At 36.8% G+C, this 14,415-nt stretch overlaps 8 protein-coding genes across 8 annotated transcripts; 4 read left to right on the top strand and 4 right to left on the bottom strand. All coding sequences in view use genetic code 12, as the record gives it.

Annotated features, from left to right (window-relative positions):
• Window positions 1-273: 273 nt before the first annotated feature.
• On the top strand, window positions 274-1,410 carry ARG82 (inositol polyphosphate multikinase; the record flags this gene model as incomplete). Its single annotated transcript, XM_064999590.1, has 1 exon — window positions 274-1,410. The coding sequence occupies one exon, from the start codon at window positions 274-276 to the stop codon at window positions 1,408-1,410; it is 1,137 nt and encodes a 378-aa protein (XP_064855662.1).
• Window positions 1,411-1,819: 409 nt separating this feature from the next.
• On the bottom strand, window positions 1,820-2,035 carry RPC10 (DNA-directed RNA polymerase core subunit RPC10; the record flags this gene model as incomplete). The annotated part of the gene is made up of 1 exon (XM_064999591.1): window positions 1,820-2,035. One exon carries the CDS (start codon window positions 2,033-2,035, stop codon window positions 1,820-1,822), a length of 216 nt encoding a protein of 71 aa, XP_064855663.1.
• Window positions 2,036-2,264: 229 nt separating this feature from the next.
• Window positions 2,265-4,334, top strand: AEP3 (Aep3p; the record flags this gene model as incomplete). The annotated part of the gene is made up of 1 exon (XM_064999592.1): window positions 2,265-4,334. One exon carries the CDS (start codon window positions 2,265-2,267, stop codon window positions 4,332-4,334), a length of 2,070 nt encoding a protein of 689 aa, XP_064855664.1.
• Window positions 4,335-4,603: 269 nt separating this feature from the next.
• On the bottom strand, window positions 4,604-5,569 carry GCN3 (translation initiation factor eIF2B subunit alpha; the record flags this gene model as incomplete). The annotated part of the gene is made up of 1 exon (XM_064999593.1): window positions 4,604-5,569. One exon carries the CDS (start codon window positions 5,567-5,569, stop codon window positions 4,604-4,606), a length of 966 nt encoding a protein of 321 aa, XP_064855665.1.
• Window positions 5,570-6,502: 933 nt separating this feature from the next.
• DASC09_060100 (uncharacterized protein) lies at window positions 6,503-7,774 on the top strand (the record flags this gene model as incomplete). Its single annotated transcript, XM_064999594.1, has 1 exon — window positions 6,503-7,774. One exon carries the CDS (start codon window positions 6,503-6,505, stop codon window positions 7,772-7,774), a length of 1,272 nt encoding a protein of 423 aa, XP_064855666.1.
• Window positions 7,775-8,189: 415 nt separating this feature from the next.
• OPI1 (transcriptional regulator OPI1) lies at window positions 8,190-9,779 on the bottom strand (the record flags this gene model as incomplete). Its single annotated transcript, XM_064999595.1, has 1 exon — window positions 8,190-9,779. The coding sequence occupies one exon, from the start codon at window positions 9,777-9,779 to the stop codon at window positions 8,190-8,192; it is 1,590 nt and encodes a 529-aa protein (XP_064855667.1).
• A 445-nt stretch (window positions 9,780-10,224) lies between these two features.
• On the bottom strand, window positions 10,225-11,320 carry ALG5 (dolichyl-phosphate beta-glucosyltransferase; the record flags this gene model as incomplete). The annotated part of the gene is made up of 2 exons (XM_064999596.1): window positions 10,225-11,169; window positions 11,243-11,320. The coding sequence occupies 2 exons, from the start codon at window positions 11,318-11,320 to the stop codon at window positions 10,225-10,227; spliced, it is 1,023 nt and encodes a 340-aa protein (XP_064855668.1).
• A 594-nt stretch (window positions 11,321-11,914) lies between these two features.
• PAN3 (PAN-complex poly(A)-binding subunit PAN3) lies at window positions 11,915-14,308 on the top strand (the record flags this gene model as incomplete). Its single annotated transcript, XM_064999597.1, has 2 exons — window positions 11,915-11,930; window positions 12,042-14,308. 2 exons carry the CDS (start codon window positions 11,915-11,917, stop codon window positions 14,306-14,308), a joined length of 2,283 nt encoding a protein of 760 aa, XP_064855669.1.
• Window positions 14,309-14,415: the final 107 nt, after the last annotated feature.

Genomic DNA, 14,415 nt, shown 5'->3' on the forward strand with positions numbered 1-14,415 from the left:
AAATAAATAAATAGACGCCCTCCGTTGTCATATAATGATATGGAAAGATCAAACAGCGTCGACTCATATTACATTTTGTTGCAACAATATTTCTTTTATCCAAACCACTAACGGTGGGTGATTGTGGGCGGGGTGTACGTACTTTCTATTAAGTGCGTTTAGTACTTTTGCGCAGTAGTAACAAGCAGTGGCAGCAGCAGCGGCGATCAATTTACTTCATCCTCAATGTTTTCGCTTATTTCCCTGTCTTAAAAATGGGTGTCGATATTGTCAATGGAAGGATACAAACAAGTAGCCCATCAAGCGGCTGGTCATCCCGGTGCCCTAGTGGATAGTTCCAGTGGAGAGCTATTCGCAAAGTTGAGTTGCCAACAGGAAATTGATTTTTATACTCAAGTGTCAGCTAAAGAATTGACCGATGATGAAGGACATGAGTACTTGGGAAGCAGCTTATACGATTGGATGCCAAAATTTTTGGGGAGATTGGATCAAGGGATAACAAAAGACTTAGAGAATAGCAGTATGGTGAACCAGCGAGAGTTGGAGCAGGCGAAACAAGACCTAGAAGCAATGTCTATCGGGGAAGACAGCAGCAGTAGTAATAGCCCGATGCCCATCGGTGATAAACCATACGTTGTGTTACAGAACTTGTTATTTGGCTTCAACAAACCCAGCATTATCGATATTAAGTTGGGAGCCAAGTTGACCGATCCTAAGGATCCAACAATTTCTGAGGATAAGCATCAGCGACTAGCCAAAGTGTCGACCACCACCACTAGTGGATCTTGGAACATTAGAATTTGTGGGATGAAAACATTTGATAATTACCCTCAGGCAACTGAGGCTGAATATGATCAGATTGTCAATGACCAAGATGTCCTGCAAGTTGAGGACCCAGAGGCGCCTCATAAGAACTACGTGGTATTCAATAAATTCTTTGGCAGGAATTTGACTACTGATAATATTAAGTTGGCGTTTAGACTCTTCTTCTTTGAGAATCAGTTGGATCATGTGCGCCAAGTGCAAGTGTTACAAAAGATGATTGATAGACTACAAGTGTTACATAATTGTTTGATAGATACTGAGGCAAGAATGTTCTCCAGCAGTATATTCATGGTGTTTGAGAACGATTTGGATAGATGGAACAATAAAGAAGAGGGATACGAAGATCCTTTAATTCGGGAAGACTTCGAAGATAGCGATGATGATGATGAGGAAGAGAAGGAAGAGATCTCTCGTAACAAGGGAGACACTGCACCTTTAAGCTCGTTAAATATGATAGACTTTGCCCATTCAAGATTAGCTCCAAAAAAAGGATGTGATGACAACGTTTTAGATGGGGTGGAAAATCTACTCAAAATTTTTGAAGAATTATTGAACGATTCGCATTCTTTCTGCAAATCAGGATGATAAAAAAAAATTTGATAAATAGACTCTACACATTGTACGTATTGTACATATTCAGTTATTATACTCGTAAAACAAATCTTCAAAATTTTTGAATTTAACTATAATATACACTAATGATATCTTCTCTATAACATCATTGGAGGGGCATTATTTCACAAAAGTATCCTTCCATCTTCTCCATCCTTATATGTATTGTATTTTAGTGTCTGTGTGATTTTCTTTTCTTTTATCAAAACACTGTTGTTGATACAAAATTCCATTATGATATCAAGACCTTCTATTCATCTTTTTTTGTAACTGTCCTCAAATACATCAACACAGCGTTCAACCAAACGAAAAATATTACCAATCACTAACCAAACCACTGGACCAAAAAAATACTAAATGAACAAAGAATCGGAAAATGGAATTATCTAGCTTCGAATTGCACCATTCTCTTGGTTCTGGCCTTGTAGATAACTCTGTGACCACATTCTTTACATCTGATAGATTCACTCTTACCCAAGGTGAAAGTGGCGGCACAAGAGGCGCAGATATATTTCACACCATAAGTCTTATGGTTGGAGAACCCACCGGCAGCAGCACTGCTATTGATAGCTGGAACGAAACCTTCTCTGCTAGTCATTTTGTTTAACTATATTGTCCTTTCTGACGATGGCAATAGATCGATTTTTTTTTTTTTTTTTTTTTTAATTTTGTGAAAAAAAAAAATATTCCTCTACGGATGTTTAGGTGTTGTGGTGTTGAGGTGAGTAGGTTCTCACGGGAATTTTTCTGGATGAGCGCCAGAACAATCGGATTCTTGACCCCCCATCATGAAGGAATGTAGCCAAATAGTGATGAGCACCTGAGAAATGATCGGGCTTCGACCTATAAGTTTGTCGCTGCTACTGCGATCGCGACAGGTTTGCAGACTCTACTCATCTTCCTCGACTCAACCACTGGATGGGAAACTTGAGGTTGGTCAAGAGCAATCAATCACCAATTCGAATTCCATCACCTTGGATCAACTATCGGATGAAGATATAAAGGCATTTGTTCCATATGTTGGCAAGGGATCTAGGTTCACAAGAAGATCCGTGGCCTATTATACCAAGAAGCTTTGGCCACCAAGGCATCAAGGTGATATTCCAGACAAAAAATTGGTTAGGTCGGATATCCTTTATGACAATAAACCAACCACAGAGGCAGCAAAGAATATGTTGACGGGGAAAGTGGTTTATGAACAGAATATGTTCGCGGCACAAAGTCAGTATACTTATGACATTCTTCGAATCTTGAATGAAATTATTCTGGTGGATGACTTACAAGAAGAATTGCAAATCAAATCTGCCAATCGAAGAAAAAATAGTAATAATGACCAACCAACGAAAAATCAGATACCAATACATTGCTATGAAGATATTCCTAGAATCCCTAATAACTTCAACCCGGTAACTTTTGAAAATTACATCCATACTTTAACCCACAAGAATTTCTATTACAAAAAAGCCTCGATGTTTGATTCATTAATTACTAGATTATTGAGAGAACTTTTGAGGTTGGATAATCCGAAGACCAAGCACTTGCAAAATAATATCAATATTTTTAATGATGTGATATACTTCCATTCAAAGAGAAAAGATTTGGCATCCATGAAGGAATATTTTTATCAGATATATCGTTTGAAGTTGGTGCCAAATACTAAAACTATCAATTTATTTTTGAACTCTTTGAGCCATTATAATTCATTACCACATCAGTATACTTCCCCAAGTTTAGTGACCCTTGGGTACTTGCAATGTTTACAAAGACATGATCTCAAGCCTGATTTGACTACTTTTACCTTGATCTATAACAATTTACCGGAATTTACATCGAAAATCATGTTGATAGAGTTCATGAATAAAAAGGAGATTCCAATCACCAAAGAGTTGCTCCGATCAGTTATTGGAGATTTATTGAACCGAATGACCCCAGAAAAGGTCATTGAATTCTTTCAAAGCGGTCAAAATGATTATACAATCAAAAATTTGGATACTATTGGAATCAACGTTTTGATATCGCAACTTTTAACCGAAAAGAAATTTGAGAAAGCCTGGAACTTTTACATTGAGTCGATTGATAATAAGAGTTACAAAAACATTAAGCCTCATGTGTTAAGCTTGAACTTATTTGTTCAAAGATTTGCCCAACATGGAAGAATTGACTTATGTTTCGGAGCAATTAGTACATTTGGCAAACAGTTTAGAATTTGGCCTGACATTGTGACCTATCATAATTTAATAAAATGCTCGGTTAAAACCGGATATCACAAATACTGGAGAAATATCATCAGAATTATTTATCATGAAGCGTGGGCCAAGACTTCCGGAACCATAATAGAAATCAGCTCATATTGGTTGACCCGTGCCAGGGCAAGGTCATTAACCGATACCCATAATAAGTCCATGTTACGATTCAAAGATCCATTGACGGAATTTGAGCTAAATTTAGCTCAAGAAATCAAAGAAAATGTGGTTTGGGAAAATTTGAAAATTATTGTTGAACCATCGTTGAAGAACTCCAATAATGATACAAAGTATCTTGAAACTGTTCAGAAACTCCATATTTTAGACAGCAAGCGTGCGCCTTCCAAGAAGAATAACGCTGCGGACAATGACTCTAATAAGAAAAAGCTTAATAATATTTCCCCAACTAAAGCTTTTAATGGGAAATCTAGTGTCATTGACCAACATCTTTTGGAGGACGTTCTAGACATTAATAGCAAGAATGTTGATAGGAAACCAAAGAACCAGAGTGGTAAACGTACGAGATACTTGAAGGATATCAAACATAAAAATATTGTCAAGTTGTATAGACGCAGAGTCGATTGGATTTTGAACGATCCTTCTACCGCATTGAAGAACACATTGAACAAACGAAAATTGATTGACGAAAGTTGAAATCCAACATCATGATGCTTATGACCCCTATTTTTTATATTTAATTTTTTGATCCTTATTTTAATTCGTGTTACCAATTTTTGTTAGTTTTATTTTATTACTATGTATATAGATGATCATTATGATTGAGGTGTTATAATGCTAGAATTTTCCACATTCATTTTCCGTTGTGATAGTTTCGTTTTTTTAAATTCAAAATTTACATTGTAAGGTATAGATATCAAATCACAAGTGTTTGGCTGAAAAATATATTAACAATATACATGTTCCTAATCGTACCACATTTTGATCAATTCTTCGGAAACTGCAGCTGGTGTCAATACTCCCAAATCGGTGATCAATGCGGTGATATATTCATGAGGAGTGAAATCCAATTTTGGGCAATTGTCAGCCATTTCTGATTCTTCTTCTTCGTCCGATGATACTTCAGTGTTGAAATTCAATGGAGAAACATCGATTTTCAAATCATCAGGACCTAGAGGGTACAATCTCACAAACTTATAGGATTCCGCAGCGACGTAAACTGGCTTGTTGAAACTTTTAGCGAGTAATGAGATTTGGAATGTACCAATATGATTGATGATACCCCCACTTTCCGCGACCCCTTCAGCCCCAACGAGAACCGTATCCACTTTATTGATGATGTACCCAACACAACTGTCGTAAATTAAGGTGGTAGGAATGTTTCTTTGTTTCAAAAGTTTGATGAATTTCACCCCTTCAGAACTTGGTTTGGACTCGGTTAACACTATTCTAAATCTAATATGGTTGTCGGCTGCATGTTGCAACAATTGGTATATCACTCTCGAAAACCCGTGTATAAGAATACAGTCATCGTCCTTGATGAAATTGAATCCGGTCTTGGCGATCTTGAATCTTGCTTCCTTGGATCTTCTCAAGAATAACTGACCATTCTCTACCAAGTGTTTTTTGCAGTTTTCCCAATCGCTGTACAACGGCAAGTTTCTCAACACAAATCGCGAGAACAAATCACAACCGGCAGAAAGGGATATTGAGTTGGAGATCTTGGTTTTTAAAGTGGTGGTGGCGATATCTAGTAGGTTGATCAATTCGGCTTGGGTAGATGGCTGCTTGGTTTCGATAAGTTCGACTAATGATTCAATGGCGGCAATCGGTTTCGATATTTCTGGATCTTCCTTGAGGAATTTAAGGTAGGTATTAACAATGTCGAATTCTCCCATGTTGGAAGATTGATCTGGTAATTCTGTGGCCATTTTTGTATTTTTATATTATATACCTTCAGCGCAAAGTGAGGGAGTTGTACACTATCATCTTCTCAGTGATGCTCACTCTTTAAATTCGGAAAAAAAAAAAAATCAAAAAAAAAAACTTGCCCGGATGATGGATGGTGGGTGACCCCCCTTAACAATATCTCTGTAGAGGTTATTTAAGAATCCTTGATAAACACAAGATAGAAAATCGTCAGTAAATGGCTTCCTTTGGAAAATAGTAGCTCTTTTATTATGCTTGTGCTTGATTATATGGCCCTTTTCGGGACTGAAATCCGAAATCTGAGGAAATGGGGCTAATCTCTCACTGCATGAACCGCTGCCAACATGAAAAAGGAAATTGGTTGCTTCCCAAAACTATTGTTGTTGATATGAATTTAAGGACCAAAGTTTGTCTTTATCTAATGCTTTTTGTCTTTAACTAAAAGTTTTGTAATCTTTATTATTTGTAATAATATGAAGTGAAAGTTTTATTACTTGGGGATTAGCTTTGGTCAATATCATATGATATGTTTTGAATTATTTAAGCCCAAGCCTTATTCAAAAGATACTTTAAGATCAGAACATACTCTATAGCATTCTTTTCTATTCTTCTTGAATTCCAATAGAAAAGGAATGTCATTGTGTCAATAATGATAATAGTATTGTTATCATTGATGAAACAGTTATCATCTATTCGTACATTTTGACATCACTGGTACTCAAAGAATCGTAAAATCTACGACAATTTAAAAATAAAAAGAAAGAAGAGCGAAAGAAATGATCCAAGCTTCTATTTGAAAAAATACCGTAGAAATCAAGGTGATTTGGGAATTAATTGATTTCCATTTCATTCATCGGCTTTTTTTTTATTTTTCTTTTTACTTTTTACTTTGTACTTTTACTTTTTTTTTTGTGGCACAAATTTTCTCTGTCAACATGAAAATTACAGAGGATTTACTGAAATTCTTGTTTGTTTCTGTGTCATCAAATACAGAATCGCTGAAACACAGGCAAAACAGAGACAGCAAAAACAACAAAAAAGAAAAAAAAAAAGAAACCCCATTCCCAACTGCTCAAACGATGAGGATATATTCTCTTGACAGTGCTTACTTCATTATTTTTTTGATCACTTCCTCTTTTGGAGGAGGTGTAGAAGCTCACCCATTTCAATGGGGAAAAGTAATATCGTCATATACAGCGGAGGAAAATTCAAAAGCTTCTGAGTTACAGAGACGTGGATTGTTGGAGATATTCAAAATAAAGAAGTCAGCTGAGGCAACAGCCGAGGCGAATGGACATTCGGTAACTATTTCCAAAACAGCCCCAACTCCAAATTCCCTTGAAGCATTCAACGATTTCAATAGCCACTATTACAAAATCTCTCCAGAACCAGTTGAGCTGTATGAAATAGGAAATGATATCGCAGACGATCTAGAGCCCCCTCAAAAGAATACCTCTGATAATGAGAGTGACTTTGGCCATGCTGTCAAAGACAATGAAAGCTCAAATCTGGTTCATGACAACAAAAGTTTTGAACAGTCTGTTGATAAAGCAAACGAGGACAAGACCATCTACAACCACATTACGGATCTATTTGATAAAGAAGGCCAAGGCCCAGTAGAAGCGAGTAAACAACCTCCGAATGAATCAGAAGAAACTTACAGAAAGGGATATCTTGATGCATTACGTGATTATGGGATCGAGGAATCGATAGAGTTTCGGAAGAGTAAAACAAAAAATTTAGATTTGACGATGCAACATCCAAAAGACCCGCAGGTTAAAATAAACTATAATAAACCAAAAATCCCACCAGCGTTGATAACTAATGATAATAAGTTTCAAAACGAAGAATCTAATGAAGTCATTGTTGATGAAGCATCAAGCCTTAATAAAAAGGTTCACCTCGATGACCCAAAGGAGGATTTAGCATATGAGCAATCAAAACAGTCTACATCAACCTCTTTGAATGATGAAGAATCGAATGAACACAATGTGCAGGATAATCCTGATCAATCACCAGATGATGAAGTGATTGATATATACTCCATCGGACTCGGGGCATCTAATAATGATAAAACAAAAATCGAAAGTGTGAAACTGACGGTTTCTAATGATGATAACATATCGGCAAATGGAACAAAGATTTCAAGAAAGTTCAGAAAAGACTACTTTATCTATGCAGTGATTGCCATTTTGTTTTCCATTTAGGTTAGTGATATTCATGTCAATTTAAATAAATTCTAATAAAATAATAAAATTACATAACTTCTTCTCCAAATGTCAATTAATTAAACCGATTTTTCTTTATTAAAAAAAGAAAAAAGAAAATTAGAAATAAGACGCAACACAGAACAATATAAAATATAACAAAAAAGAACAAAATGAAAAAGAGCATATGAGGACCCAAAATAATAACCAACCGACCAGATATCAAGAAGTACTGAGTAGAGAAAATCAAATCATAAAATTTCATGACTAAAACTCAAAAAAAAGGGGGAAAAAAACGAAGAGAGTTTCATGGAATGAAAAAAAACCGTTAAATAATCATAAAATAATCGTAAAGTATAAGGATTGGAAATAAATAAAAAGTAAAGCCAATAAATAAGGTACATAAATATTCCAGTTATAATTTTTCTTGTTCAAGCTTTTCTTCCATTTCATTACAATTTTTCATCTCATTGGCTTGGGTTGCGAGTTTTTCATTCAATGAAATATCATTTGTGGAAACAGCTTCATTCCCAGCAGATTTTTTGGGAACGCCATCATTCTCCTTCTCACCTTTTAAATTCCGTAATTTTTCTATTTCTTTTTTTTTCTCTACATCTACCCAGTTATCCACTTTTTGAAGATTCGAATCGAAGATTTTGATGATGTTAGCAAAAGAGTCAAGTGACTCTTTCGCTAAAATGAGAATTTTCCGATTAGTAAAGTTTGGATCAATAGAGTGAAACTTCAAGAAATTACTTCTGGCAGATGGCGTCGGAGAAGCAGGCACTGCCGATAACGAGGAAGCAGGTATTGCTGATAACGAACAAGCTGCAGGGGTGCCCATAGGGAAACCAGTAGTTGGGGTCATCACCGGAGAACCAGGAACAGAGCTCATAGGGGTGTGATATTCTTCGATATCTGTATTAAGGGCTTTTGAAAGATTTTCTGGGAGACGAAGCAACACATCACGAACACTATCTCTTGCAGGTTCAGGCAAAGAATTACCAGCGAATTTTGAGATCACATCAACCGCTTTCTTGACGGTGACCACAATATCACGCTTAACTTGTTTCATACCGTCCTTTTTTTTGCCTAATTTTTGACGTTTCGAGCTTCTTGAGTTTTGCAACAGAGGGCGATCGTTGAAGCCAGATTCTTCTTCTTCATCATCATCATCAGATTCTGCACCACCACCAGCTAAAATTTTTTTTTCCTTTTCGGTGATCAAATGGTGTAGATTATCGACACCGTTACTAAGTCTATCGTTTGCCAATTTAAGGATTCTAAGAAGCACTTTAAGGTTTTTCTTGCTTTCAATCGATACGTTCAAGTTCCAATTTTGAAGTTTTTGCTGTTGGGATTGAATATAACTAAAAGTTCGTTGGTTTTGCATAGTGCTATTGTTTATGAAGTTATTTCTAATCATGGAGATAGAGGAGTTAGGGAATCTTTGTTCAATTCTTTTAACAATTGGCATGGCTTTCTTTTCAACAAATTCCGCACCCACTTTGAAAGTTGGAGAGTAATCTTTTGAAGATTGGTAATAGTTCGACACTTTGTTGAAGAATTTTTGTTGATAATTTTTGCCATCTTTGTTGGCATGGCTATTACCATTTATTGTTGTACCAAGGCCAGACACAGTTGTTATATTAGCGGCGGACGTTGCACCAATCTTGTTGTTACCATTAGGCGTTACCAATAGCGGAGCGCCAAGCGAGTCCATTGAGGAGTTCTTTAATTTCCCAAGAGCTTCGACTGCTACCATTATATTCTTATTTTCAGTGTCATGAGCCATGCTTTTCTCAGGGACATCCTCTACATCTGTTTCGAGGGAATTCAAATCATTCGTGGCATCATCATACTCATCATCGAATATATCCTCGCTGGAATCAAGATGGCGCTTTCTAAGATTGGACGTCGATCCTGCTGCAATAGAAGTAGACAGGGAGACATCAACACTGGTCAAGTTAGATTGATATACTGACATATTCGTGCGATTGGACATGACTAATCTTTTATTGTTTTTGGGTCTTTTTTTTTTTTTTTTTTTCTTTCTTTTTTTTGAAGGAGCGGGCAAAGACAATTGATCCAGTTTTTCTTTGTTCAAATGGTGCAAAAGAAATTAGTCAAAAAGCGGGAAAAAAATAAATGAAAATTGAAAAATTCAGTAGATTTTTTTTGCGATGTTCTTCTCCCAATCTTGTGATAATCGACTAGATCATATGAAAGCTTGTAAAGCCCTCATCACTAATTTTTATTTTATTTTTTTTTGTTGGAAAAACATGTGAAGAAATTCGGTTTTCCACCGGTTTGCGCATCATGCATCATCGTGTGTATCAACGCATGTATCATACATGTAGTTTTTACAAATATAGTCGTATAGTAATGGTAATATATAATAATATGCGAATTTATGAATAAGTTAATACAAAGAAAAAGTAAAACATTCACTAGTCCTTCTTACTTCCTTTCTTGTCATGGTCCAAATAAATCCCAAGCATATACGCAAAGCGAATAACTACCAAGTCAATGGCCATGTTAACACTGTCTCTTGCCAAGTCAACTTTACTCCCGCTAACTTCGTGCCAGGAAATCGGAATCTCCTCAATGACAATCCCCTTTCTTAATGCAAGAATGAGAATCTCTACGTCAAAAATCCATCTTTCGTTATGCATATATGGGAAGATATTTTTAATGGCTGACTTATTGAACAATTTGAACCCACATTGAGTGTCCCTAACCGATCTAATCCCGAATATAAAGAGCAAAGAATGGAGAGAGTACATCAAGAAGTTTCTGATAAATGAACGCTTAACGACTGCATCAGTGTTCACCATGTGCGCTCTAGAGCCAATAGCCACTACCGGAGTTTCTTCTGACAACTTTTTCGACTGATGTTTTTCTACCCCTTCAATCAATTTTAAAACATCAGAGAACTTGGAAGCACCATCAGCGTCGGCGAAAATGGAGTATTTGCCTCTGGTATATTGCAATCCGTGGGTCACTGCTCCTCCTTTACCCCTGTTTTGTTCTAATTTAACAGCTCTGAAAATACCTGGGGCCAATCCGTAGCTCTCAGCAATTCCTAAAGCATATTCAAAGGTTTTATCCTTAGATCCGTCATCAATTATCAATATTTCAAAAGCATTAGCTAAATTCTGTGTTTGGGTAAGGAACGCGATGGCCTCATCGAGCATAACTTTCAATCTCCCAGTCTCATTGTAGCAAGGGATCACCACACTGAGTATGATGTCAGACAGCGCTGGACTATTTGCATCTGGTAATGGTAAAAGTTTTGAAAATTCCCCCTTTTTAGCAGTGGTGGTAGTATAATATAATTCTGATTTATAAGGTTTTCTAGGAATGTGGGCTAAGAATTTGAAGACACAATATACCTAAAAAAAGGAACTAGTTAGTAAAAGAAAATTTAAATTTCTCAAGGAAGTGGAGCAAGCTAATAAAACTCACCGCAAGTAAGCCTGTTAAAAGGACGCCGGTTATAAATAATATGACATTTGTCTGTAATTCTAAAGGTACTATTCCCATAATGTATCTTCTTTTCAATAATAAAAATAGAAAAATAAATAAATAGAAAAGATAAAGAAAAAGGAGTTGAAGAGAAATGAAATAAAGTACACAAGGGCGAATTGAAAAAGATACCAATGACCAGCACCACAGATCCCGTCTCGACAATGACCAATATTCTATCTATTCCTTGATGAACGCTGGAAAAGATAGTGATTTAAGCGGAAAGTCACCCATCACCATTCTTTCATACCGTGGCCCAGTCGTTCGGTCTTTGTCACGTGCAAGGATCCTCGCTTTAGTGCCACGCCTTTGCACACAAAAGAAACAACATAAGCCCCACCACCCATCACCAAATTGTAATGGAATTCCGCTGCCACAAAAACATCGTCCTAAAAAAAAAAGTCCTTCCTCGCTGACTCACTCTCTGCATCAACAACCATCATTACAACAATTAGCACCACTTCCAATCTGGCTGTTCGTGGACCATCGCTCCATAACCTGCGGTTACGCAGCCCTTGTAAAGTAACCACCGCCAAAATTTGATCCCAAACACACAATTTGTAGACACCAGTCGCGTAACATCTCTTCTCTAAGAGCAAACTCTTAAATAACATGCTGCCGGCCATAAGTGAGTATCCCAGTTATATGATATAAAAATATATACACATATATTTCATGGTGTATATATTCATACCCAGTTGGTACTTGTAAATCCCAGATCCAAACTAACATTGTTAAGAATCCTCATCGGATATGGATTGGGCCAAAAATGTCCCATGCAAAAATATCACGATTTTTGGGTTTTGTAAATTTGAAAACAAGGGTTGTGCTTTCAATCATGGTCGTGTTACAAGTGATAATTCCCAAGAAAAAGATAACACCGAACCAAAACCAACTCAAGGAACTATATCGAGTGTAAGCTCCGCTGAAGATTCCAACAGTGGTAGCAGCACCAGCAATAATGGTAGCGCAAACAGTAGCAATGGTAATGGTGTCAAATTCAATCCTGATTCTATGTCCTTCAAGCCGGCAACGCAATCAAAGTTCCAAAAGCTCTCTGCCAATCTCAGTGATATTCCATCATTTATTCCTCTGACAAACTTGGCGTCAGCAAGTGTGGAATCTTTCCATGAATCACCTTCGTATGAACCTGAAGGTGGTGTATTGGGAACCCCAGAAAAAAATTTTACAAAGCTAGGAACAATGGCGTCTTCATATAACTTTGACAATCCAGGATTCCAACCAACCGGTAGTCCAGTTATGCATAAATCGTATTTGAAGCTGTCAAATGCTGCCATCCCTTCACAACTGCCATCGTCTCAAGAACAGCAGCAACAAGCACAACAACTACAACTACAGCAACAACAGCCACCAAACCATCAAAAACAACAAGCTGGATCCTTGCAAATGCCTTCGGCGACTCCTCACTCTCTACTGCTGCCTATACCCCAAATGAACCATCCGTCGTTGCCTATTCTGCAGCCTATGACTCCAGTTGATCAGATGATGATACCTCCATTACCACAAGATCTTCAGGCATCTGTGAATCAACCACAGGCACCATCTTCGCATACAGGTCCATCATCACAAATAATTAACCCTTACTCATCGATGCCTAGCCAGCCTCCTGAAATGTATTTTACCCCTCCATCAGTTAGTTATCCCCTTCAGTACCATTTATATGCTCCAACTTCCCATGGTTACCATCGTGGGAATTATTTAAGCCCTAATGAAAGGGATTCTCACTCGCTATTCATTCCAAATGATCTACGCGAAACACTTCTTAAAAAGAACGAGGCAACTTTACAAACAATTCAGCATTCAAACTTACCAGAGTATATTTCAGTTTTCCATACCCTTGTACCACTAGATAAGACTTTGAAGAAAAGTATCAAGAGTTATGGTGTTCCGAATTCCTTGTATAAGGTCTTCTCGAACAAGGACGGAAACCCTTATGTTTTGAGAAGATTAGAAGGTTTCCAATTGACAAATGAAAAATCATTATCTATTATTAACCATTGGAAGCAGGTTTCAGAAGATTGTGGGAATATCGTTAAAATAAAAGAGGCGTTCACCAGTTTGGCTTTTGGCGACAATTCATTATATTTTGTCCATGATTTTTATCCGCTTGTTAAAACCCTTAGGGAGGCTCATCAAGGTAAAGTGAAATCGGTGCCGGAAACATTACTCTGGGATTATATTGCACAGATCACAAACGCATTGGTGTCGATCCACTCTAAAAACCTTGCTGCAAGATTATTGAATTGGGATAAATTTATTGTTACTGGTGCGAATCGTATCAAATTCTCAGGTTGTGGAATTTCAGACATAATTAATTATGACCAAGATCTGTACAAAATGACACAGTTGGATTGTGCGAATAGAATTGAGTATTACACCTATTTACAAAAGGATGACCTAAGGCAATTTGGAGAATTGATTGTGGAATTGATTCGCCAGAATAATGGGTTAACTACATCAAGTTTGGAACCCTCGGTGATTGATAGTTTGAGTTACTATTCTGATGAACTTAAACTGGCAATAAAATATCTTCTTGGTTTTGAACATGATACGCCAACGATTTCTGAATTTTCTAGCAGGATTGTTTCACATATTCTTAATACAATGAATCAACTCCTGGAGGCTACCGACACTTTCGAATCTACTTTAGCGAATGAAATTGAAAACGATCGTCTAGTGCGTCTTCTTACTAAAATTAATTTTGTCATTGATCGTCCGGAATTTGAGGGTGATTTGTCATGGTCAGAAACCGGGGAAAGATATCCAATAAAATTGTTTTATGACTACGTTTTCCACCAAACAGATCAAGAAGATAAACCAGTGATGGATCTTGTACATGTCTTGTCGTGTTTGAATAAGTTAGATGTGGGAGTTGATGAGCGTGTGCTATTGGTGAGCCGTGATGAAGGCAGTTGTATAATTGCCTCCTATAAAGAGTTGAAGAATTGTATAGACTCATCATTTAGGGCGTTATCAAAACGTTAGTAAGAAATAGAAACAAAAAAAAAAAAGAAAATAAATTTCTGAAAATAAAAAAAAAAAAAATAAATAAAATTAGTTGATACTAAATCTTAATTTTTACTACTTGTAGC

Source organism: Saccharomycopsis crataegensis, assembly GCF_037102585.1.
Source record: "Saccharomycopsis crataegensis DNA, jcf7180000000098, whole genome shotgun sequence".
Lineage (NCBI taxonomy): Eukaryota > Fungi > Ascomycota > Saccharomycetes > Ascoideales > Saccharomycopsidaceae > Saccharomycopsis > Saccharomycopsis crataegensis.